The 25,275-nt window shown below is 57.0% G+C and overlaps 2 protein-coding genes across 13 annotated transcripts in view; one reads left to right on the top strand and one right to left on the bottom strand.

The window, feature by feature from the left end:
• The window catches only part of GRIN1 (glutamate receptor, ionotropic, N-methyl D-aspartate 1), a 36,909-nt gene extending 20,017 nt beyond the window's left edge, over positions 1-16,892 (top strand). For 2 of the 12 annotated variants that reach the window (XM_014949745.1, XM_014949744.1), the window contains 10 exons: positions 119-237; positions 883-995; positions 1,489-1,637; positions 2,410-2,567; positions 3,042-3,203; positions 4,888-4,997; positions 6,136-6,281; positions 7,931-8,182; positions 9,023-9,133; positions 12,028-13,247. In XM_014949745.1, coding sequence (XP_014805231.1) covers positions 119-237; positions 883-995; positions 1,489-1,637; positions 2,410-2,567; positions 3,042-3,203; positions 4,888-4,997; positions 6,136-6,281; positions 7,931-8,182; positions 9,023-9,133; positions 12,028-12,231 — 1,524 coding nt within the window. In that variant the 3' untranslated portion in view covers positions 12,232-13,247. Of the gene's footprint in view, positions 1-118; positions 238-882; positions 996-1,488; positions 1,638-2,409; positions 2,568-3,041; positions 3,204-4,887; positions 4,998-6,135; positions 6,282-7,727; positions 7,770-7,930; positions 8,183-9,022; positions 9,134-12,027; positions 13,248-15,215 lie in introns of those variants that run through there. The other 10 variants (XR_001412865.1, XM_014949746.1, XM_014949751.1 and 7 more) reach the window with 10 other exon arrangements.
• A 1,002-nt stretch (positions 16,893-17,894) lies between these two features.
• LRRC26 (leucine rich repeat containing 26) lies at positions 17,895-21,380 on the bottom strand. Its single transcript, XM_014949726.1, has 2 exons — positions 20,643-21,380; positions 17,895-19,704 (listed from the first exon to the last, which is right to left on the bottom strand). Exons 1-2 carry the CDS (start codon positions 21,187-21,189, stop codon positions 19,445-19,447), a joined length of 807 nt encoding a protein of 268 aa, XP_014805212.1. The 5' UTR covers positions 21,190-21,380; the 3' UTR covers positions 17,895-19,444.
• Positions 21,381-25,275: the final 3,895 nt, after the last annotated feature.

Genomic DNA, 25,275 nt, shown 5'->3' with positions numbered 1-25,275 from the left:
TGGGTCTTGACCTGGCAGCCCTGAGCGTTCCTGTTTAGCAGAGCAGGAGGAGGTTGGAGCAGGACAGGGGGCAGGCACGATGGGTGCCAGCGCTGTTCACCTCTCTCCTGTGTGCCAGGAAATCCCCCGCAGCACCTTGGACTCGTTCATGCAGCCTTTCCAGAGCACGCTGTGGCTGCTGGTGGGGCTGTCGGTGCACGTGGTGGCAGTGATGTTGTACCTCCTAGACCGATTCAGGTGAGTGCGCTTTGGGTCACCCAAGGGCTGGAGGGGACAGGGAACTGGGTCTCCACAGTGTCTTGCTCAGACACAGCCCTGCAGCCCTTCAGGAGGCTCTCATAGGAGCTAAACTGGCTTCTTCTGCCACACCAGCCCTGTGCTGAGGCTCCTGGCTTCTCTGGCTGCTGCTAAGCTGAGATATGGATATGTGGAGTACCCGGCACCTGGAGATGTGGGAACATGCCTGTCAGACCAGGTGTCAACCCAAGGGGACTGTCAGCTTCTAGACTCTGAGTTAGTCCCTTCCCTTGTCCCCAGAGCAGCTCCCCTGAGGGGCAGGGACCCCATCCCCCCATTAGCCCTGTGCCCAGGGCCTCTGGCCGTTAATCTGCAGTGAGTCCTCCCTGTTGCAGTGGGAGAAGCTTGAGCTGATCTTTCTGGCTCAGAGAGAAGTGCGATGGGACCAGTACCTGTATGAGATGAACAGGGTTGCAGAGGGGACATGCAAGGCAGTGGGACATGAGGGGTGAAGAGCTGTTTGGTCTGTATGGTATGGTCTGTAGGGATGAGTGATGTAGGGCTGCATCAGGACACTAAGGGCACAGCAGAGGCCTGGGGACCAGGGTAAGAGATAAGAGAAGAGCTCTTTGTCTTGTTTTCCAGCCCATTTGGCAGGTTCAAAGTGAACAGTGAGGAGGAGGAGGAAGATGCCCTGACCCTCTCCTCTGCCATGTGGTTCTCCTGGGGAGTCCTGCTGAACTCCGGCATTGGAGAAGGTGGGTTGCAGCACACAGAGGGACTGCTCTGCCCCGCGCCCTATCCTGAGCAGGGACAACATGGAGGAGAAGCCAATTCCCTCTTCCATTGTTTCCTCTCTGAGGCAAGGCTGATGCCCTCCGGGGACCATTTAGTGAATGAGTACAGCCGTCATTCCATGACCCTTCCCTGGAGTGGGGTGATGGAGGATGCGGTGGTGCTGGGATAGCAAAATTCATGCAGACCATCCTGCCACCCCTTACAATCAGTGATGGGAAACAGGTCTTTCTCGGGCTGCTTCTCCTTCCCAGGGTTATCCATCTGCTCGGGGTGAGATGCATCATGGGATTTTCTTGTTTTGGGCAATGAAGGAGCTCCTTGCATGGCTGTCAGGAAAGCAGATAGATAAGGCACATCATCTCACTGCCATCGGTCCTGCGGGGGATGGACATAGCTTTGGTGACCAAGTCAAACCCTTGTCATGCCAGTCTGATCTTGCCTCTCTCCCTCCAGGTGCTCCCCGGAGTTTCTCTGCACGTATTCTTGGCATGGTGTGGGCTGGATTCGCTATGATCATTGTGGCTTCATACACTGCCAACCTGGCAGCCTTCCTGGTGTTAGACCGGCCTGAGGAGAGAATTACGGGCATCAATGACCCCCGGGTAATGACCTCTCACTTGTTTTCCCCTTTCCTGTCCACCTCTGGGCAGAGAAGCAGGAGGTGCCTCCAGTGAGTATCTCCTGGCTCATATACTAGGGTTTTAACATGGCTGTGGGTCTGCGCCAGAGGGTCGAGCCCCGGGTAGCTCTGCCTGGGGCTGTGGCTGGTGGGTCTGAGCCCCTGTGGTGGGTGGGAATGGACAGACACAGGGAGGGATCAGCAGGGAAAACCTTATCCAGAAACAACACTTTTACCCAGTGCTGCTGAAACCCAAACTGCCTGCCAGTTCCTGGAGAGCCTGCACTAGCCAACGAGGAAACGATTCATTATGGATGAGTTATAACTAATGAAATTGTCCCTGCGGTGCAGTCAATACTCTCAGCAGATATCAACATGCCTCAAACCCATTTCCTGCTCTGGCAAGGACACAGCCACAGTTTATCAGCCCAGGCATGCAGGAATGCACCCCACTGCAGCGCTGACCCACAGCATCCCTTGCCCTCTCCCCACAGCACTTCCAGCCCCATGGCATCCACAGGCCTCCTGCATCCTCAAAACCACAGTGTCCTTGTCCCATAGCATCCCTTGCCCCTCCACTGTGGTCCTAGCACATCCACTGCCCCATGGCATCCTTATCTCTGCTGAGGAGATACGGGTCTCCTCTGGGAAACAGGTAGCTGAAGGGATTGGGAAAAGAGGAAACACAATTTTGGGGTGAGCCAGTTTGGTTGATGAAGGATGGAAGAAATAGGAGCCCTGTCCTTGCCTTTCAGCTGCGCAACCCTTCTGATAAGTTCATCTATGCCACGGTGAAGCAGAGCTCGGTGGACATCTACTTCCGAAGGCAGGTGGAGCTGAGCACCATGTACCGGCACATGGAGAAGCACAACTACGAGAGCGCTGCTGAAGCCATCCAGGCAGTGAGGGACAAGTGAGTGGCACCAGCACCTTGTATGGCCATGCTGGGAAGAGTTTTAGGGGACTGCAGTTTGGTGGAGCAAGAAGGGCTGATGTAATCCTGGAGGGATTTGCAGTCAAAGTATGGCTTGATGGGACCTGCCCAGTTGGTGCTGGGTGGGATCTTCCTAGTCCTAGTGCGTCCCAGGTCTCTGGATGGAGAGCACAAGTGTGCAGGGAAAAGGCACACTCAGAGCCCTGGCCCTGGCCATGGCCTCCCTTTCTGGTCTCTGCAGTTGCTTCTGTGCAAGGCTGGGTGGCTTCAAATCCCATTTAAACCCCTCACACTTCTCCAAAGTTTTGCCAAGTCTTTTGCCTCCCATTTTCACACGAGGGTGATGTTAACGAGTGCTTAAATTAGGGCTGGGAGCACTCTCACTGCTCCCATGGTGACTGCAGACAAGCTGGGATGCCCAGCCTTACCTGTCTTTTCTCTCTCGGTGTCCAGCAAGCTCCATGCCTTCATCTGGGACTCGGCAGTGCTGGAGTTCGAAGCCTCCCAGAAGTGTGACCTGGTGACGACGGGGGAGCTTTTCTTCCGCTCCGGCTTCGGGATCGGGATGCGCAAGGACAGCCCATGGAAGCAGAACGTCTCCCTGGCCATCCTCAAGTCCGTACATGGCTCTTGGCAAGGGGCTTGCCCCGAATGCTGCATGTGTTAGCACGCAAGTAGCCTCGTGCCAGCCACGGCCACCCCACCCTCCAAACCCTCCACAGAGACATGGGCTTCGGGGGCTGCCCTAGCTCTGTCTTGGAGAGCTGGAGGAGCAGCACGGAGCTGGTGGGAGGGCAGAGCAGGACAGGGAGCAGGAGCCGTGCTCGGCCACAGGAGCACAGGCAATGCTGGCAGAGAGCAGCCTGGGGACCATCCAGCACCAGGTCCTTGGGAGCAGGACACAGGCTGCAGCAGGAGGGCTGCTGCCATTTCCCTGCTTCTCCCTGCAAGATCAGCCTGGCCGACAGCATTGCGCTGCCCTGGCCAGATCTTCCAGGGGTTTTTCTTTCAACGCTGGCTATTCCTGTTAGGCAGAGATATGTCAGGACCACTGCTGAGTCCAACTAAGGCTTTTAAACCAGTATGAGCCTGCAGCATGGGGTGCCACAACTCAGTCTGATATTGTGGGTAAAAAGGGTTTTTCTTGTATTAGTTCAGAAATGCCACACTCGCTGCAGAGGAATGTGGCAATGGAGTAACGGTCAGCCGGGAAGCAGCAGGTCCAGGGAGGGGCACATGGCAGAAGGATTTTACAGACAGACAGGGTCAGAAGCCACCAGGGTCCTGCCCAAGATGTGCAGATGAAAAGTCTGGGGAGGGAGGATGGGAAGGATGTGGAAGACAGAGGCAGGACCCTCAGGGTAATGTAGGGAGCCATGGGACCCCTTCTGTGGGGTGGTCTTGCCATGGGGATGGGTGGCAGTGGGACAGATAGGATATGGGACAACAATGTGAGAAGCCTGGAGACACAGCAGGAGCCCTTGATGTCCTCCTGGGAGAGGTTGTGGAACCAAGTTACAGGTGGCCAAGAAAGGCAGTGGGATGTGCCAGGAACAAGAGGGAGAGAAGTGCAGGGGGACCCATGGTGGGACATGTGCTCTGTGTCACCTCCAGCCCCAGCAGCTGCTCAGGCAGAGATAGGCTCAGTGGGGAGACGGCTTGTTCCCCCCCATGTTGTGATAGTGGGTTGTAGGGAAGTCCCAGCCCTCGCCGTGCACAGCAAGGAGCTGCCAGGCAGCAGTTAATCCCCTGCTCCTGACCAGGAGGGAGCTGGTGGTCACCAGACAGTATTGGGGTCCTGCACTGCCAAGTGTCTGGGGTGGCTGTGGCAGGGGGAGGGGTTGCAGGAGGACACCAAGGATGTGGTTCGTGTTAGCTACTTGCAGCCTCCCTCCGAGGACACTCTCTGAGCCCTGCCTACACCCGTCAGCTCCATCCCTCCCCCGGGAGCTGAGCTTACTCATGGCTCTTCTTGGCTGGCTCTCAGCCATGGGGCAGTGGCACCAGGATACCTCCTTGCACCCTCTGTGCCGTGCAGGTGGGTCACAGCAGCTCTGGCTGTATGCAGGGCAAACACACACAGCATGGACACCCACCACAGACACTCTCCACACAACAGCTGTACAAGCACACGCGTGTGAACACAGAGGTGGTCAGCCAGGCACACACACGGGTTGGTGTGTTTGTAGGCTGCAGACGAGTGCAGAGTGCTAGGACGGAGGGCATGGAGGCACAAAGAGCGTGTCCCCCAGCTGCTGGTCCCCAGTGACTACTCTGTCCTGTCTCTTTGTGCTTTCAGGTCCCACGAGAACGGCTTCATGGAGGATTTGGACAAGACTTGGGTGAGGTATCAGGAGTGTGATTCCCGTAGCAATGCCCCAGCAACACTCACCTTTGAAAATATGGCAGGTTTGTTCTGCAAACCTCTTTCTTCCTCTTCGCTGGGTAGCCTGCTTTCGCTCAAGACATTCTCCTCTCCGGGGCTCTCCTCTCGGGCCAAAGCTCTGCTTCTTCTGGGTTTGTGCTTTCCTAGTGCTGGGAGGCTGCTGTGTTGGGCTCCAATCCCACCTTGTATGAAACAGCTCCGCGAAGCTTCCCCCCCTCCCCCCCTTCCCCACCTTCCCTGGGGTGGCTTTCTCATCTGTGGGGCTGTTCTGCTTTGGACATTGTCCCCCTTCCCTCTGCTCTGGCCAAACTGGGGCTGTCAGGGTGAAATCAGAGCTGTCGCCAAGGCAGAGAAAGGGGAGCAGCTCCTCGGGGGAGGCGAGAGTGGCCACTGAGGCCAGCAAGAACCCTGCTGCAGGAGGGAGCTGGTGGCGAGGGGCAGCCCCCAGCCCCAAGGAGTGTGTCCTGGCTGGCCCCGGGCAGGGGGAGGATTATCAATACGGGGGGGGGGTTCTCAGTCCCTTTTTGCAAAGACTGCGAGAGTGCCCCCAGATAGGCTCTCCCTTTGCAGCGATGCAGTGCTGCCAGTCCTTCACCCAGCTAAGGTGGCGACACAGGATGAGGGTGTCTGATGGGACCCCATCCTCGCTGGCACCAGAGGTCAGGGCAGAAGCACTGAGAGAGGGGACGCTTTGCTCCGTCTCCTCAAGACACGCCTCCCAAAATGTCATCCTTGAGGGTTGCAGCCAGTAGAGAGCTCTGTGCATGGCTGTCCCTCCCGATGGGCCAAATGGAAGGACCAGACCTGGGTTTCTGGTGAAAATGACCCTCCAGCCTCAGGGGATGGAGTCTGCCCTGGTGCTCAGTGTGGCAGCCAGTGCCCCGTGCCTGTCCCCAGCATCGCCGCAGCACAGCCCCCTGTGCCCGACCAACAGGAGCTTGCACAGACATCCATCACCCCATCACCGCTCTGCCCGTCACCGCGGGTGCCCTGCTCTGCTGGGTTCCCCTCCCTGGCCCCTCTGGGACTGTGGGGGGATGGTGGGGGGCCAGGGGGGGACCCTGGGTTGGCAGATGCTCCTGTTGCTGAGTGTGATACAGAGGAAATGAAGTGTCATGGTGCGATTTCCATTGCCCCCTGTAACTTTCCTGCTTATTTCAGGTGTGTTTATGCTGGTGGCTGGAGGTATTGTTGCCGGGATATTTTTAATATTCATAGAAATAGCTTACAAAAGGCATAAGGACGCGCGGAGGAAGCAGATGCAGCTGGCGTTTGCGGCCGTTAATGTGTGGAGGAAAAACCTGCAGGTAGGACAAACCGTTTTTAGAGCAAATCTCCAACAGGTGCGTTTTCCATTCCTTCACCAACCCAGTGAATGCAGAGCTGTGGATTAGCATGGGGCCCTCTGTCCCCCACCCCACACCCCACTAACTCCAGCCAGGTGTTACCGGGCGCTCAGCAAAGCTGTAGGGTCCCTGCATTGTCCCCAGGGGCTGCCCTTGGTCGATGCCATCTCTCCAGGGAGGTGTTGTGCACAGCTCCAACTGGGACAGAGACCTGCCCAAATGCCCTCAGCCGTGCTCGGGATGGGGACCTTGTCCTGCTGGGGACCACGTGCTGGAGCCACATCTTGCCCTGGCTGAGCAAGCGGTGCTGGGGGAGCTCCCTTTGCGGGCTCCCCTGCCTTGCTGCTCGGCTCCGGCCACGCTCACCAGCAGATGGGAGGGTTCATCCGCTGCTGCGGAGCATCTCTGCCCACTGCTCAGGGGGAGGAACGCTCCAGGGATGGTTTCCATCACCTCCCCTTCCCTGCCCACTCCCCGGGGGTACAGTAGCCCTTGTAATACCTGGGGCTGACTCCAAACAGAGGTGGTGCGTGCTCTGGTCATTTGGGGACGAGGACATCTCCCCACATGGGAGCCAGCAATGCCGGTGCCTGTCAGCACCAAGGCTCCCCTGGGCCCCTTCTCTGGGGACATTGGTCTCCTCAGGTCTCCCATTCCTGAAACACCCCCGTGCCACTCAGGTGGGGGAGCCCGGGAGGGTCAGTGGTGCCTGGCAGTGACACTGAGCTGTGGGCACATCTGTGGGCCACCAGCCTCACGCTTTCCCTACCCCACCGCTTTTGGGGCTGAACCCCGTGGTGTCCCCGAACCCCAGTTTAGGGCAGCTGGAGGCTCTCCCTGAATTGCCCGGGATGATTTTCTTCCTTGGGGAAGCAAATGGGCGTTCAAAGAGCAGGAGATCCTTTAGGCGACTAAAGGAGACTGCCGTTGGCAGCAGAGCCAGTGAATGAAAGAGAGAGAATGAGGCTTGGGGACCCCGAAACGAGCCCGGAGCGGTGGCCCAGTGGGAGCAGCGCTGGCTGTGGATGTGGGGGGGGGGCTGCCCGGGTGGAGGCGACCTGCCCGAGAGCAGCGAGGGGAAGCACGAGGCCGGGCTGCTGTATCCTGAGAGCTCACTGGGTTCAGTTCACCGATAAGAGTCTCGGAAAAGCCATTTCTCTATTTTTTTTTTCCTTTTTTCTTTATTTTTTTTCCTTTGCTTCCAAAAAGCAGCAGCACCGAGGGGGTTAAGGCTGCTGGGACAGAGCACACTAGTCGCACTGCCATTTTTCACTTGCCAACCTTCTAGAAAATACTGCACTGGGTCCTTGGGCAGAATCTGTGGGACTGTGAGCAAAGCATGCTGCCCTGTGGGGGTAAACAGCCTCATGGTAAAGAGCCGTTTGACATTGTAAGACTTTTCCACAGGAGGAAACGTCAGAGCACTAGTATCTGGTACATTGCTAGAAGGTAGGCAAGTGGAAAGATTTATTTGTTAAAACAAACAAACAAAAATAATGGTTTTTGGGATCACAGTTTTGCCATGGCTATTTCCTGAGATGCCATGGAAGAAAAAGACATTTCATTCCATTCATCTTGCTTTCCTTTCCGTTTGTGCATGTCCGCAAAAGAGAGAACTGAGAAGGAGGAGCAAATGTATCCCCGAGCATGCTCTACGCACCAGCGGGATACATTTTGGTTACCCCCGTGCGGTAGCAGAGCCAGACCTGGTCACTCCGTCCCCCGTCGGAAAGGTCACACTCATTGGCACGAAAGCAATTGGGGAGGAATCGTTGTCAGCGCCCGCCGCAGAGCGCGGCCGGTCCCCTCGGCTCGCTGCCCCCGCACCATGGCGGCTGGTGCTCCCAGCCTGCGCTAACCAGGTCCGACTCGCTAACACCAATGCCTACATTTTTCAGTTCTGTTTCTCTTTGAGTTCATCCCAACCCCGATGACATCATAGCGCTAATGCTTTGCTTCCTCCCTTTCTTTTCCTTTATATTTTTTTCCTTTTCTTTTTCTTCCAGTTTCCTTTTTTTTTTTTTTTTTTTTTAACACTTTTTTTTTTTTAATATATTTTTTTCCTTTTCTTTTTCTTCCAGTTTCCTTTTTTTTTTTTTTTTTAATAACCCTTTTTACTTTGGAAAAAACAACACAACCCACCACCAACAACCACGTTCGGCTTTGCACAACTGCGTCATTTAAATTTTTGGATACATTTTTTTTTACAGAATATTCATACAATGACTTCTCTTTCAATGCAGTCCTTTCTCTCTCTTGTGGCACTAGGATTCAGCCTCAGAAAAGGCCCTGAGCAAATTTATTTAATTTTTTTACTTTTTTTTTTTTAGTGGTAGGTGCAGCATCTCACCTCTCGGTCTAGCCAGGCTAGCGGTGGAAGCGAGGGGCAGAGCATCCCCAGGGGCAGAGCATCCCCAGGAAGCGAGGTCAGCTGTGCAGGCCTGGACGCAGACACCCAGGAGAGCAGGGCTACTCCCCGCAGGGGTTTCCAGCGCTCCAGACGCCGCCCCCGTAGCTCTAGCAGTGTGGTGGCCGTGCTGTAGCCGCGGGTCACCGGAGGCCCTTGGAGGACTGGGAGTGACAGGACACCTCCAGTAGCTTTCTCACCTAAATGAAGGACATGACATGGGGCAGTATTCAAATAGATTTAGCGTTTCCAACAACACACTAGAGATCTAATCACTTATACATATTCATTTTAGGATAGAAAAAGTGGTAGAGCAGAACCTGACCCTAAAAAGAAAGCCACTTTTAGGTCCATCACCTCCACCCTGGCCTCCAGCTTCAAGAGACGTAGGTCCTCCAAGGATACGGTAAGAGGAAGAAGAACAATTCTGCCCTCTCTCTTTCTCTCTCTTTCTCTCTTCTGCCATCCCATCGACTGCCACACACCCATCCCGAAGCTGCCAGTGTACATGCATAGCTCATGTTCGTCACCAGTCAGTGAGTCAGTCAGTGAGTCAGTCATCCCGTGTACCTGAAAGGATGCTGGGATCCTGGAGGGCAGGCAGGAGGTGGCTTGGAGTCCTGTGATGAGTTGGGAGATGCAACCGAGTTTTTGTTTTGTTTTTTGTTTTCTTTTTGCCTGGATGATTTCTGATGTTCCTCTCTGTGCTTCGCTCACCTTACCGGTGCTGACCTCTTGAAACCGATGACATATTTTTCTTTCTTTCTTTCTTTTTTTCCTTTTTTTTTTTTTTTTTTCCTGTTCCTGAGTGTTCCTGTACCTGTTTGTCATTGTATGCCTAAAAACAATCACCCCAATTTAATTTGGGCACCGTGTCACCTCACCAAGAGCCATGCGTGTCACATTCTCTACATGTGATTTTTGTTTGTGACGATTAGCATTCGGGACGTAGTCCTCGGCACAGGAGTCACAGCTGCCTCTGGTTATCGTCAGCAGTAACGCAGCTCTAGAAAAGAGACGCAAAGGCTTGAAAGAGGAGGTTGTTAAAGACCCAACCTTGGTTTCCAAACTTGTGCTTTCTGCCTTGGAGTAAAACTTGCTCTCACGTAACCAGAGAAAATTTCCAAATTGCTGCCTCTAAAGCCAGCTGTTTCCAAATGTGCAAACGTGTCTGCTCGTGCTGGAGCTTCAGACACTCTTCAGCATCAGGTTGGGCTGTTGGTCTGTCGGACTGAGCCGGTGTCCCTCTGCATGTTGCCGTCTGTTGTATGACACTCTGCACTGTGGCTACTCTGTTGTCTCGTGCGGCAGTGGCCGCTGCGTTTTGCTGCCCGACCTCCCAGCGCGACGGGCTTGGCCGAAACCTCCTCCTCCCCGGGGCGACCGGCGGGTTTCTGCCCAGGGTTGCTCAGCGCAGGCTCCCCCCGAGGCCGCCCGAGGTGCGAGGCATGGCGGGGACGGGGGGACGGCGGTGGCGGGACGACACGCGGCCCCCCGCGGTGGGGTGGCCCGTCCCCGGCCGCAGGCTCGGGGTGCCCCGGGGAGCAGCGTGCGGTATCGCAGGGCGTCTCGGGGCCACGGCGCTGCAGGCGGAACGGAGGCGGCTGCCTTTGACACCAATGCGGGCTCCATCCCGAGAAGCTCCTGCAGCACCCCTGCGACACGGCCCCGGGGACAGCTGAGCCCTCGGCGGGGCTCGGCTGCCACCGTCTCACACAAAGTGCTCCTCTTGCTGTCACCTCAAAGCCTGGGAGGCACGGGGGGACACCCACACTCTCCCCACTCATACCCCGTCCCCCGCAGGGAAGACAGGGATCCCTGTCATCTCCTGCACTGCCCCCATGCTCCTTGGGTGGCACCTTGTCCTGGGGATGCCCCCATGTCTCGGGTCCCCCCTTCCCACTGCTGCACCCCCTGAGAAGCTCTGCAGGGAGGTTGCAGGTTGTGTCTTGGTGGCCTGAGCCCCAACCAGGGGAGAGGAGACAGAGATGGGGCGGGTGGTGCAGGGGGGAGAAGATGGGAAGATTGAGGAGGAGAAGGGACAAGTGGGATGCACAGAAAAACGGGAGACGAAATTCCAGAAAGAGCCAGTGGGAGATCCCTCAGCATGTCCTGAGCAGATCCCACCTTTTGTTGCGTTTGAGCACTCCATGATTAGAAAACCAAATGGTCCTGTCCTGGGAGAGCAGGAACATCATGGGGAAGTGGGCACCTGGGGTCACCAGTGCCCACAGTGGGCACAATAGAGGGGGAGAACCCAGGAACAACAGGACAGTTGGTGTGTGGCACCCCTGGTACCTCCCTCCCACATCGCTCCCTCCTTGGGGAAGCATCCTGGGCCTGATCCTGCTCCATGGTGTGGCACCCACCCTATTCCACGCCACTCCACAGCACTCTCTGCCCCAAGGTAGGAGCCCTGAGCTGACCACGTCCATTGGCCACCTGCACCAGAGGTCCCATGGGCAAGCGGTGGAACTGTGCTCTGCCCTTCCCTTGCCTGGTGGGGACCAGTAGGGTGCAGGGCTCGCAGGAGCCCTCCTGATGTTTTGAGCCCCAGCTACACTCTTCTCAGCACATTGCTCATGGAGGAATATGGTCTTACTTATCCCAGAGGACAGCCCCTGCTTTGGGGGCAGCTGCATCTGTGGGGCAGCTCTGAGAAACAATGCCCCACCACCTTGGAGCCTGTTGCAGACTTTTGCCTGCTATGGGGCTACGTGGCCGGGGCCCCAGCACACGTTCCCCGGGGAGTCAGGATAGTTGGGTCAAGAACAGGTTAGCAGGGCCAACATCCAAGCCAACGAGGCCAAGATGAAGTCTAGCCAGGCCAAGGTCTGGCTATTGCAGGAGATCCACGGTGGAGCAAGCTTTGTCGTGATGTCGGGCAGACCTGGTGGTTGCTCTACAGGGTGAGCGGCCAGCGGGAGGGTGCTGCCACCAGCTCATGTCACAGCCTGCCTTTTGGTGCCCTCCGCGTCCGTGCAGCAGCCCTGGCTCAGAGACCTCAGTGCCCTCCTGCTGGGGAAGGCCCCATGAGTACATAGCATGCGGGGACACGTTGCCTGGGGTCCTTGTAAAGATGAGAAAGCAGCGAGGCACTCTGTTTCATGGCGCTCGGCAGAACCGCGGGCCCACACCAGGTCTCAGATGGGCAAGGCTTGAGAGCCCATGGGGCTGGAAGGCCAGGCTGACCCCAGCCCCATGGGCTCTCCTGGCTAGCAAGCGAAAGACGCAAACCTGGTGGCCTTGCTTCTTTCCTTTTCGTTGTCGGGAGTTTTAAAAATGGATTCTGCTCTGCAGCCCTGCAGAATGGTCCCTCAGGAGTGCCAGAGAGACAGGCTGGCACCATGGAGCCAAGACAGCCCTGGGAAGCTACCACCCCACTCTGAACGTCCTAGCGCCCACCATCACCCGAGCTGCACAGCCTCTCCGCGGCACATCATCCCCACCGCCCCAGGAGGAGATGCATGTGTTCCCCATAGGCAGCTCCTGCAACTCGAATAGCACTCGCAGAGCTGACGTACTGCCATCCATCGCAGCCACCCACGATACTGCAACCCCACAGAAGCCATGTGAGACGCATAAACCACACAGACACCTTCCGAGCCGGCACATTTCGTACAGACACGTAACGAGGCGCACAGGTCCCTTAGCCCCCCCACCGCAGCCGTCATCAGCCCCCGCGGAGCCACGCCGCCAGCCCGCGGGCGTCCCCCCCAGACACAGCATGACACACGTCCCACGTCACCGCCAAGCGAGGGCCCGGCGCTGCGAGGCGATGCTCGCCCTGCAGCCGTGGGGATGGTGCCAGAGCTGGTCGAGAACCAAGGGGGTTCATGGAAAAGGTCACCTTTTCAGTGGAGGATCAGCTGTCCCAAAGCCAAACGCTTCTTGGCTGAAAAAGAACCTAGTTTTTGGCCCAAAAGAACCAAACGTAGGTCAAAGACAACTAATTATTTTTTTTAAAGGGAAGTTGACGTTTTCTACAGCAAGATTGCATTTAGCTGGAATCCTAATTTTTAAATGAAAACAAAAACGCACCCAAATCCCAAAATTCTTCCAGAAAATCTTCCACCAGCCAGGGACTACCATATGAGCCCAGATTAGGTTGAAGTCATTTTTAAAGACATATTAAGTTCTTGTCTATATTTTCTTCCTGGTTGTCATTTAAAGTTTTTGGTGCCTTCACTTCACTTCCATACCTTAACATGTTTGAGTCTCTTCTACGGTTAATATTGATTAATTTCTTGGCTTTATAATGTTTGGTTTGGGGATAATTGCACCATCCCTGTAACATAATTTGCCCTAAATTACTGATATGTGCTTCTAGCATTAGTTCTACTTTAACATAATTTTGATATGACAATTTTCTTGCTTTTTTTTTCCTTTCCTTTTTTATTCATTTATTTATTTTTATTATTAAAAATTGCATGCATGAACTCTACACAAAAAAAAAAGTAAATGAGAATGTTACCCTGTGATAACTCTGTGATTGGAGGAGATATGCTTTCAAATCAAAAGCCATGCTCTTGTATTTTAATTTTTCTGGCCAGATTCCCCACTTTGTTTGGTTATTTTAGTGTTTCCCACCCCCAGAGCTGTGCAGAGAGGCCAGAAGGCCCCAGCCTGCCCTGCTAGACCTCCAGCTTTCTACTGCAGCAGCCACACGTACACGTGCACCGAGGCACACGCACACACACACACACAGGCACACACCGCTTTTTCCTCCCCGCTTTTGCGTCAGGCAGGGTATTTAACAAAAGGATCTTTCTTTTGCCCATTTCTTTCTGTATCTCAAGTTCCTCCTCCTACTCCACCAGTGACTCACCCTTTCAGCCTCTCCCCTTTCCTGGTGGCTTCTCCTCCCTGTCAGGACGCAAGCCCCATCCCGCGAGCGCATGCCTCCCGGCCGCTTTGCTACAGAAAGGAAAGATTGCATTTAGTTGGAATCCCATTTTTTTTTTCCTTTTTTGCAAGGAGGGGGTGGCTGCGCCCATTTTGGGGAGAGGGATGCTTTTTTGTGGACTGATGAATAGCCACAAAAGGGTCCCCCCCGGGCGGCAGAGCAACTTTGGGACCCCCTCGGTCGTTCTCTGTGCGAACAGGCGACGGCCGAGGTGTTGCCACTTTAGCAAAGCAAGGCCACAACCAGGAATTTCTCAGAGGCTCCATTTTAATATTAGCTAGTGCCCTAAATGAGTGGGTGATCCCGTGAGGTGTCCCTGGGTGTCAGCCCGTCCCCGGCACGTGTAACAGGAGAGACGGGAGCGTGCTGGCTCTCGCCCCTGCCCCAGCAGCTCCCCACTGAGGGGTCCTGGTGAAGCATGAAACTGGACAGAGCAGGACAGCCCCGAGGACTCGGGGGGAACCCCAGACCTCCCCGCGGCAGGAGGCAGGGTGTAGGGCCACGCAGGGTAGCCACAGTGCCAGAGCCACCAGCAGCACCGCAGGGGCCACAGTCGCCACTGACCAACACAAGATGGGTAAGATCCCATCACTGAGGAGTCCCCCCAGGAGCCCAGCAAAACGGCAGCCCTCCTGGGTAGCGTGGTGCAAGGGCTGGCAAACGTCACTGGAGAGGGTCCACGCCGCAGCACATGAGACCTGCCGAGACCCTCTCCTGTCCCAGCACCCATTTATGTCCCCAGACAGCAGCAGGAGGTGCTCCGTGCCACCCGCTCTCACAGCAGGGCTGGTCAGGGCTTCCAGTTCAGGGTTTGGAGTTAGGAGAGTGGAACTGGGAGAGGAAGGGAGTGTGGAAGGAGGAAGGGAGAAAATAACTGCCCAGTTGTAAATCCCTGCCTGGGGAGGAAGGACTTTTTGTTTTCTTGCCTATCAAAGGGAATTTCTGCTCTCCCCATTGGCTTGCTGGTGGGAGAGTGGCTAGGGAGGTCTCTCCCAGGGAGCCTTTGCCACGTCCCCCATCCGCAAGGAGCACAGAACCCCAAATCCAGGCCACATCTCCAGCACAGGCTGTATTTTCACATTAGCAATTGACGCCACAGTTTATCACAACTCACACTGCACATCTCACCTGCATTAAAGGATAGTCAAGCAAGGAGGTGAAATGCCCTGGCCTCAAAGCACAGCTTGATCTGGCACCAGAGAGATGCTGAAACCCAGCCAGACCCTCTAAACACAGGTTCAACCGTGGGCTGGGCTGATGAGTCACAGGCTTTGCCTTGTGGCTCCCCCAGAGCAGAGAGGGGCTCGCTCAGCAGGCGACGCGGCTGCCGCGCTCCGCAGAAGCTGCGCTGCGCTCCTGGGCGTCCTCCCTGCCCCGCCATAGGGTGCTTGGAGAGTGTCTGCCACGACCTCTGCACAAGCTTGGATTGCATTGGGAGGGGGCCCTCAGCCAGCAGCGGGTTTTGGGCCGTTGCATTGCCCCCAAGAGAGATCCTGTAGGGACACATGGGATGTGAGGCGGGACTGGGTGCCAGAACCGCCTAACACTTCTTTCTCCTTGTCTGTCTATTTGTGTGTTGCAGCAATATCATCCCACCGACATCACCGGCCAGCTCAACCTCTCCGACCCCTCAGTCAGCACTGTGGTGTGACCTTCTCCCCGAGGGCCATCAGTCCTTGCCCAACACAGTACGAAGGCACAGCCAAGACTGCCTCTCAAGGGACACTGATGGGTTCTTCTGGGTGAGATGGGAGGAAAGCATCCTTCATCCATACACAGTGACTTCATTGTATATCTCCCTCCCTTCCTAGGCCTGCTGCCATGCTCGTGCCCCAGAACGCACGGCAGAACCAGGACACAGTTTGGACTTCACTGTACAGAGATAATCACTTCCAACCAGTGCTGTTGATAATCAGTATTGCCACTGACTGGCTACGTGCAAGGGGAAAGGACTTTGAAAGGAACATGGTGCCTGCTCTCCCATGGTAGCAGGGAAGAGCTGGTGCCAGACAAGTGCTTCACTTTGCAGGCTTCGGGCTTCTCAGCACACGCACGGCCCCTCAGACGTGTGCTCCACAGTTCCCACCACCCCGGAGGGCTGCACGACGTGCTCGTGGTCCCAAGTGGCCAGAGCAGCCGACACAGACCAGGCACATGTTCCTGCTGTGCCAAGTGACACCTGCCTCTGTGGCAGGGGCTGGAAGATGTGTGCTCCACTCCTCTCCAGAGATGATCCCCTTGTTCCTCCTCCCATAAGCCTGTGCTCAGAGCCCATGGCTATGACTTGGCTCCTCTACGTGGTCTGTTTGCAGCAGGAGGGCTCAAAGCCCTGCAGCCCACGCTTCTCTGCTAAACGTGGTACTCTGGACCTCATAACACACTGTCAGCCAAGATCCTGGCTCCCCACATCTCCTGCACAGAAGACAATCGCAGGGCCTGTCCATGGCCAGCATATAGCTCTCACACCGTGGCTCTCCTGGCCAGGAACATCTCCACGGGGAATGGCTCTGGATGGTTACGTTGACTTTCAGCCAAGCTCCACACTGCCTCAGCACCAGCAATGCAAGGAGAGATGCTGCCGGCCGTGGTTTGCTCCATGCTGTGGTGACTGCAGCAGCCACTCAGCCTGTCAGGGCACCACAGCGGGCTCTGACACCTTCTCTGCCACACTCACTGTGGTACAAGCTGGCCAGAAGCTCCAGCAGCAGCCCCAAAGCCTCAGCTCATGTGGCTGCATCTGCCTAAACCTGGAGACATGGGAAACAGAGGAAGGGAACGAAATGAGACAGGCTGATGCCATTCCTCCCCACACCTTCCTCCCCTCAAACGTACGTGCCCATGTGCCATCACCCCTGAGCACCCTCCCTGTGATGAGCTGAGAGTGGGTGCGGAGACACCAGGGTCGGGGAAGCCTCTGGCACCAGCCAGGCTGGTGATGGGCAGCTACAGCAAGTGCACGGGCAACATCACTCACCGCCTCCTGCAACCTGGTACCAAGCCCCAGCAGCACGAACTGTCTTCTCCTTGCCCCAGCCGAGCAGACGGGGCTTCCCCCTGTGGGTCGGCAGCTTTTGCAGGCAGGATTTTCAGACGGCAGCTAGGTCTGTAAGCATCGTCCCACTGACTGCAGTGGCTCCATCAAGTTCATCTCGCTCCAGCTGAGAAATTGGACCCATTCTACTTTATACGTCAATGTAACATTAATACCAAGTTTTTGCAAGAGCTCAGTAAAGTCTAGACTGGATCATGAAGTGGTTTATTCCAGTGCTGTGTGTCTCTTTCCGTCTCTGCCTTCTGGCAAGGCTGGCAGGGAGCCCCGTGCTGAATCAGAGCCTCACCCAGCGCTGCTGCAGGGTTTGCAAGCTGTAAAAGGTGGAGGAACGGGGAGGGACGGGGATGCCAGCAGGCAGAAAGGCCAAGAGCTGCAGGGAAGATCGGGAGGGAAGGGTCATCACCATCCTGGGATGTCAGGCTGGATCATGACAGTGTGGGGCAGCCTGGACAGACAGTGTGGGGGGACAGGTCTGGCGGTGGGGAGCAGGGGACGGTCTGAAACCACCCAAATGCCAGCACCACACAAGCTGCCTCTCACACCCACCTCCATCCAGGGGAGAAGCATCACCTGCTGCTGTTGTGCTCCCCAGCTTCTGGGAGCCAGCACGGGGTTCTGCCTGTGGGGCTGGCCTGCGGGAACAGACCACCGACTGCAGGGATGAAGGCACCTGGAGACATCCCTGCACATCAGCTTCCATAGGGGGGGTGCCCTGAGGGATCTGCAAAACACAGCTCCCCCAAGATGAACTGAAGCAACATCACTCACTCAGAGCATGCTCCCCGTGTGCCAAGACCACCAGCCCAACCTCCATGGGGGTCTCAGCCTCAGCATGATCAGGGAGGAGGAGCGGGGCTCAGGTGCCCATGCAGAGCGAGAAGGGAGGTCCCAGCTCCAAATGGGAAGCTCAGGCCTTCTCTGGGAGGACCGAGTGATGTCGCTAGAGAAGGAATGGGAGAGCTGGGATTGCTTCTGGGAAAGGCACCATTCAGGGGGCTGATCCTGGCAGAGGTCCTGCAGCCATCCTGGGTGTGGGGCTGGTGGCACTGGAGGAGCTGCTGCTCTCACCAGCTCCTCACCCCCCTGGGTGGGGGAGGCACTGCAGGGAGAGCCGAGTGGGCATGGAGCGGTGTGACAGCATGCTGGGTCAGTCTGAAAATAAAAATGGGAGGAAGCCACAACTGAGAAAACATTCAGTTTATTCTCTGCATGATTTATTTAACCCTTGCCACAGGATGCATTAACACCCCTGGCTTGTCCCACAGCACTTGCACGGGCAAGAGATCAAGCGAACCGGGGGGACGCTGGTGGCCACAGTCATCTCATGGCTCTTACCGCCTTAAGAACTCATGTTCTTACTCGTGGATAATCACTCATGCCAGAAAGGGCCATTGCTCCACCTGGAGAGAATCTTCCATCACCACAGCTTGTGCTTGCCACTGGAGCACACTCCAGCTCCTTCCAGGCCAATTCCCAGCACACTCACTAAGCATTTCCATGTAATGAGATGGGGGAGAAGCATTTCCACAGGGAAGGGCAAGAGGCAGCAGGGCCAGGAGATGCAGGGGCAGCCCCAGCCCCTTGTTGGGTCTGATGGGAGCTGAGGCAGAGGCACGGGTCACAGGCTCTGGGCTGTAAACCCACAGGAGCTTTTTTGTCCCCACTCCCCTCACTGAGCTAACTCTAGACCTTAGCCTTGGATGAGCTTTAACCTAGAGGAAAAGCTGCTGGGGGAGGAACCACCGTGCAGCCTCACCCATCCTTTGGCAGCCCCTTTGCCAAACCACATCAGTTAGAGCTCGAGGCTTTGTCTCTTTCCAGCCCTCACCCTAAACCTCAGCCTCACCCTAGGTCTTGGATGTTGGCTGAGCTTTCTTAGCATCAGGAGTACTGTCGCAAGGAAAAAAAAAAATATATAAAAATATATATTTTGCAACTTTTCCTGTCCTTGGGCAGCACACAGTGGAGTCTGGGGCTTTCTGGGGGTCCTGTGGAGGCTCTGGAGTGCCACCAAAAGCACCCAGAGATCTTCAGGTGCACCAAAAGGCACATGAAGAGTTCTGAGGCACACTAAAAGGCAGAACAATGCCTGTCAGGACACAGAAAGCCAAACAAATGGCATATGGGTGTACAAAAAGATACGCCATGGGGTCTTGAGGACACAGAAAGGCACTCTGAGGCTGGTGGGGTCACTGAATGGCAGATGGGGAGTGCTGGGGACACCAAAAGGCCCAAGGAGGGCTTTGGGGCAAACTGAAAGGCACACAGAGGCTCCTGGGATGCACTGAAAGGCAAATTGAGGCACCCAGAGGAATATGGGGTGCCCTGAGATGCACACAGGATGCACCAAAAGGCACACAGAGGTATAGAGTGCATCCTGGAATGCAAACTGTGGCCCCTGAGCAGCAGAAGGGGCAGGACAGGGTGAGCTGGAGGAGAAGGATCACCTGGCCCTCCCTGAGAAGGGAGTGTGCAGGTCCGAGGATGGCCCAGGGGAGCCTCCAGAAACATGGAGAGCATCTGAGGTCAGATCGTGCCCTTCAGGGGGGCTGAGCTGGAGGCAGCAGTGGGGCAGAGGGAGCTTAGCATTATCTTGGGGGACTCCGGGAGGAGGAAGAGAAGCAACTTCAAGGAAGAGAGCAACTTCTTATTGGTCCACAGGGGAACACTGTTTGGTGTTCACTGGTTCACTGTTTGGAACAGTGGGGTGCAGACCCCTGGAGAAGGGCATGGACCATAGCCTGCCTGGTTGCCCTGCCTCAGTGTCCCCTGCAGATGTGGGGTCTCCTCCAGAAGTGGGATTCTTTGCGCAGATTGTGGTAAACAACTATGATGAAGCCCATGAAGGTGCAGAAGAAGACGCTGACCAAGAAGGAGAATGGTCCAATGGTCAAGAAGACAAGGTAGTGCCGGGCGGACAGCGAGGTCTCTTGACATTGCCTGAAAGACTCATTCCCGAAGGCCATGATCGGATATTTGTTGAGCTGCTCCGGGACTCTGCACAGGAGCAAAGTCTTCTCTGGAAGAGAAAAGCAGTGCTGATGGCCACACTGGGCAGCTGGGACAAGGGAAACATCAAGGACAGAGGGGATGGCAGGTCTGTATGGGACAGATGCAGAAGGACAGCAGCCAGATTGACCATTATAGCCCAGGGCAAGGTACAAAGAAAGGGAGCAGTGAGGGTTCAGGGCTCACCTGCATCCTGCACTTTGGGGAATGGGATGGGGAGGTGGGAGCAGTGCTGGAGAGGACACTGGAAAATGGTTTGGGGGCAGGATAGGATGGGGCAGGATGGCAGATGGGGCAGGTAAGGGGATGAGCCTGGTTCCCAGGGGACAGATGTGGGAAGCAGTGAGCAGCCAGCCTGGAGATGCCACAGAAGGTGCCAGCCAGCACGAGTGACAGGCGTACACCCAAGCTGGACGCAGGCCAGGAGTGGAGGGCAGTGGAGAGATGACCTTGCTAGCAGAGCTGTCACTCTCCAGGGTTCATGGGGAAGAAATATGGGATCAGACCTGTGTTCCTGAAGGCATTGGGGAAGGGATTGAAGGCACTGAGTCCTGGCCAGATCAGCGGTGATGCCCATCCTGACATACAGGATCTTCTTGCCCCTCAGGTGCTCACTGCCCAGCACACCTTGCCCTCACCTTTGCAGGACTGGTGCCACTGCTGGGGACAGCACTGGGTGCCCATTGCTGGGACATTGCCCAGCTCTCCTCTCCAGGCAATCCCTGGTGGTGACCAAGGACCAAGGGTGGGCAACAGGTACCAGACCCAGGGTTGCATCCACCCAAGCAGACACAGGAGCTGCCATCAGGACGAGTCCTGCGAAGCCCCACGGACACTGACCACGCGAACCCACAGCCAGCGCGCTGGGACCTACCTCACTCCCAACAGGGTGACCAGACAGTGTGGAGCAGTTGGGGGGCTTAAGGACACGGTCCTCCGGGCACTCACCTTGTACTTTTTCCCTGTTGTGGTTGAGCCAGTGCCAGAGGGGCATGATGTCGCAGCTGCACACCCAGGGGTTGTCCTGCAGGAGGAGGGCTCGGAGCTGGGGCAGGGGCTGCAGCACTTCAGGGTCCAGCTCCTCCAGCCTATTGCTGCCCAGGTTGAGCATGGCCAGGCTGGTGAGGGGCAGGAAGGTTTCAGGGGTCAGCACAGTTAAGTAGTTGTTGCTGAGGTCCAGCTCCTGCAGCGCCCCGAGCCCCGCCAGCGCCTGGGGGTGGATCAGCCCCAAGCGGTTGTGGGGCAGGCTGAGCAGCAGCAGCCCCGGCAGGGCAGGGAAGGAGCGTGGCCCCAGCACAGAGATGAAGTTGTAGCCAAGCCACAGGCTGCTGGTGTTGGTCGCCAGGCCCCGCGGCACCTCAGGGAGGGCATGTGCTCTGCAGTCCACCTCCCCCGAGGAGGAGCAGCGGCAGGCGGCAGGGCAGGCTGGCAGGGGCGGCGGGCGCAGGAGAAGCAGGCAGACCAGCACCGTGCTGGGGACCCTCCAGCAGCCCATGGCTGCCCACCGAGGCGGCGAGGGCTCCCCGATCTCTGCTGCAGGGTTTCCCCCACCGGCAGGATCCCCACTGCCCCTTGCCTTGCCGAGACCCCCGTCCCTGCCCTGCACCCTCCGGTGCCGAGCAGAGGTACCAGGCTGCCCGGGGAGCTGGTGGACGTGCTGGGCTCCCCGCAGCTGGACGCATTCCCCCCTGCACTGCTCGCCGCCACCCTCCCTCTGCAAACCCGCAGCGGGATGCAATTCCGGCCCCAGTTTTCTTTGGGGTGGAGCTGCACTTTTTTTTTTTTTCAGCAAATATTTTTGCAACGCTGCTGGCCCTGGCAAGGTGTGGAGCCGTGCCCTCGTCCCTCCCTCTGCCAGGCACCGCTCCAGCCAGGTAAGCAGCCAGCTCTGCACAGCCCGGCGTTAACTGCTTGTGTGCGCTGCAGGCTGGAGAGATGGAAAAAAGCAAACCCAGACCCGGCTCTTGGTGCCCACCGTCCCCACGGGGCATCCCCCATGGATGTGCTGCCCCACCAGTCCAGTACAGAGGGGTGTGTGGGCCCAGGACCCCCTTAGCTGGCTGGTGTGGGATAACGCTTAAATCATATCATTGGCAGGTCTAACCCCGTCTTCTGTGCTGGCCCACCATGCCCAGAGATCCTCCACATGGAAGCCACAGGCCACCTGGCTGAGCCCGGCTTTTGGCCAGTCTCTGATTGCCCCTGGCAGGAGACCACAAGCCATGCCAAAATCAGAAGGGTTGAGATGTGAGTCCCATGGGCCACCCTCCTCCTTCCCAGCAGGATAGCGTGCCTGCATGCACACAGGGGGCACCCAGGAGCCCCCGCATGAGAAGACGTGGGAAAGGGGAGCTTGCTGGGCTGTAGCCAACTGAAACTTGTTTGCCCTCACCCCAGAACAGCAGCACCAGTAGGAGAGGGCTCAAAGTCTGCCTCCACCCTGTTTACACCTGCATCAGTTGCAGACGTGCCTGAAGCCCCACAGCAGAAGGCTGGAGAGCAGAGGTGTCACCTCCTGGTACCACCATCCCTGGCAGAGCTCAGCAGACACCAGGGGACATGGCCAGCAGCACTTCATCCTACCTGCAGCCCAGAGCAGGGACACAGAGCAGAGACACTGTTCTCCACTCACACCTTGTAGCTCCTGTCCTGATTGGGACCCTGGTGGTCATGGTCCCGCAGGAATCCCTGGCACCTCTGCCCCACGGCCAAGGGCTGGAAGGGCAGGAAGGCAGTGTGTGGCTGCACCCCAGGCCAGGACCGGGATGTTCCCAAATCTGGGGCAGGAACAGCAGGCAGGCGGTTTATTAATAGCAGCCAGAGGAGCTTTGGTTTGTTTATCTACCCTGCAGCAAACTCGGTTTACTGCATTAATCCCCATCTGGAAATAATTCAGAGGAATCCACCAGCCCAGCCCTGCCCCAAACCAGGGCACAAACCCGCAGCCACGTGGAGCTGCAGCACCAGCTCACCATGGGCTGTGGGCTGGATGGGGCTCTGGGTTTTTAGGGGGCCCTAAAATGCTCTTCCTCCCCAGAGGTTGCATTGCCCACTGCCTGCGGTTACTTGGGGCCAGCTGAGAAGTGCAAAATTCATTGAAAAAAACCCAAACCTATTAAAAGCAAGGCCATTTCCAGCTTTTGTGCTCAGAGAGCCCAGGAGGCTGCAAACCCACCTCAGCTCCTCCACCAGCCCCTCGCTGTCACCCCGTTGCATACCCCTATGGCACATGGCAGGAGAGATGTCCCCAGTGTCCTGCCTGCCAGCGACACCAGCCAAGTGCAAGGGCTGGTGCTGGCCGTGCCTGTCCCTGCTCCTGTTTTGCCTTCATTGGCTGTCCCTGGCTGCAATTGCAGGCCAGTGGCCCTCTGGGGTCCTGTACCCCATCTGTGCCACCACTGTCCCTCCACACACCCTGCCAGTTTTCCACAGAGAGTGGCTCCCTCTCATTGTCCCCTTCTCTGGAACAGGGGGATCCAGCACCTTGCAGGAAGAGCCCAGGTTCCTGTCCCCAGCCAGGGCTGCACCCAACGGTGCCCCACTCCCCAGTTTTGGGGTCCATGTGGAGCCCAGGGCCAGCACCAGAAGAGGTTGCTCCAGGCAACACTTCCCGGGGCGGGGGGGGAGGACATGCTGATGGAGGAGTCCCCCAAGGCATGGGGCACAGCACCACCCCTACTCTGGCCAAGGTGTGTAAATCAGGGCACCCGGCCAGCAGGCCAAGAGCATTCCCACAATGAGGTGATGGGGAGCAGATTGACTCCTTCAGAGCCCAGTCACTGGCTGGGGGCAGCAGGGACGTGCACAGAGGACCACGGCAAGGACCAGGCTGCACAGCTCAGTTCTGGTGCTGGTGGAACACAGTGGAGCTGGGGTGGGAGCACAGAGGCAAGGACCTGGGGCTGAGGACAGGGAGCCATATCCTCCTCCACCGTTGGAAAGACAGGACTCAAGGTGCCGAGCTGAGCACAGAGTCCTGCTGGCACCTTTGTACAGAGCCATGCCCAGGGTAGGGATAGGGCCTGCCCAGACTTCCCACCACCCACTGTGGAGTCTTTGGGGAGAAATGAAGATAGAGGGGAAAGTGTTAACTTTTATCCCATCCTTGAAGGCTTTAATTTATTGCATGTTTCCATGTAATTAAAGATCGGAGGCAGGCAGATGCCCACCCCATGGAGTCCCTGAACCACACCACAGTTCTGCTGTCCCTGCTGGGCACCTCTGCCCCGAGACAATCCTGGTTCTCCTGCTCCCAGGGCTGGAGCTCCCCAGGCTGAGCTTTGCTGGGCACATCTCAGAGCTCTGACTTTCTATAGAAGGTGACACCAAGTGGCAGAATTGTGCACGGGCGCTGTGCAGGGGGTGGGCACTGTGCAGGGGGTGGGCACTGCGCTCCTCTGGCTGCAGCCCTGGCACCCAGGGCAGGGGACAGCCAAGCACCAAGACTGCCCAGGGGACATGAGATCACTGCTGGCCCCAGGCAGGCACAGGCTGGGGTCCCCTGCTGAGCCCTGAGGGGCAGCCAGTGGTGCCCGAGGGTGGGATATTGCAAGAGCTCCTAAACCACATGGAAAATGGATGCAGAAAGTGGGCTCTGTGGAAGGACCACAAGAGGTGCACAGGCAATGGCAAGCCCTGCCCAAGAACTGCATTAGTATCACCCTGGTGCACCCCAGTCCCCCCCATTTGGCCTCTGTTAATCCCACACCCCAGCTGTTTGGGCCCAGGTCTCCGCACCCCCTGTCTGGGGTCAGGCAGGGAAAGCCGTGCTGGCAGCGAGGACAGTACCTGGAAAACAGCACTGGGGCTTGTGCAGGGGCTGTGTGTGGGTGTGCAGGCAGGGACAGGGAGAGCCCCAGGCAGGAAAACCAAACCTGGCACCAGCTGCAGAGAACAAGGCCAAGCAGGAGCTCCCAGGCTCAGCTCTCCTCCCGTACCGGAGCAAAGTAGGGGGTGGGCAGAGAAATCCAAAGAGCTGGAGCAATGTGTTGTGGCCTCCTAACAACTCTGTCATCCTTGATTTCAACTGTCCAGCTAGCCCAGTGCCCAAATTTCTCATGAAAAGGGCCAACAGAGCAAACGTTTAAAGGGAAGCAATCTGGCAGGACAGATCACCTCTCTGCGTCCTGCCCCCACCCCAGGCAGGGCTCTCCCAAGGCTCACCCACAAATCGGACCAAGACATGCAGCCCAGCAGGGTCAGCAGAGCATGGTTTAATAGGCGTGAAGCTTTCATTGTGCTGGACATGCTCCCACAGCATCGCTGTGTACCTGTGCTCTGCCGGGCTCCCGTGTCCCCTGCCTGGGGGGTGCTCTGCAGGGTGTCCCTGCTGCAGAGCCACATGCATGGGGAAGCTGGGGGTGAGCAAGCCTTGGGCCAGGGACCAGGGGACACCCACGATGGCTGGATGACGTTTCTGAGTTGTCAGAGGGGCAGGTGGGTAGGATGAGGGCGTGGGGGCATCCTCATCCCCCCTGTTGTACCCCAAATCCCAGCAGGACGGGCAGCAAGCCCTGAGGAAACTGAAGCCCTTTCCAGGCTGCCAGCGCAGCCCCACTGCTACTGTCCACGTGTGGGTCTG

This window comes from Calidris pugnax, unplaced genomic scaffold (genome assembly GCF_001431845.1).
Source record: "Calidris pugnax isolate Ruff unplaced genomic scaffold, ASM143184v1 scaffold192, whole genome shotgun sequence".
Lineage (NCBI taxonomy): Eukaryota > Metazoa > Chordata > Aves > Charadriiformes > Scolopacidae > Calidris > Calidris pugnax.
Note: the sequence above shows the minus strand (reverse complement) of the source record. Positions and strands in the feature narration are given on the sequence as shown.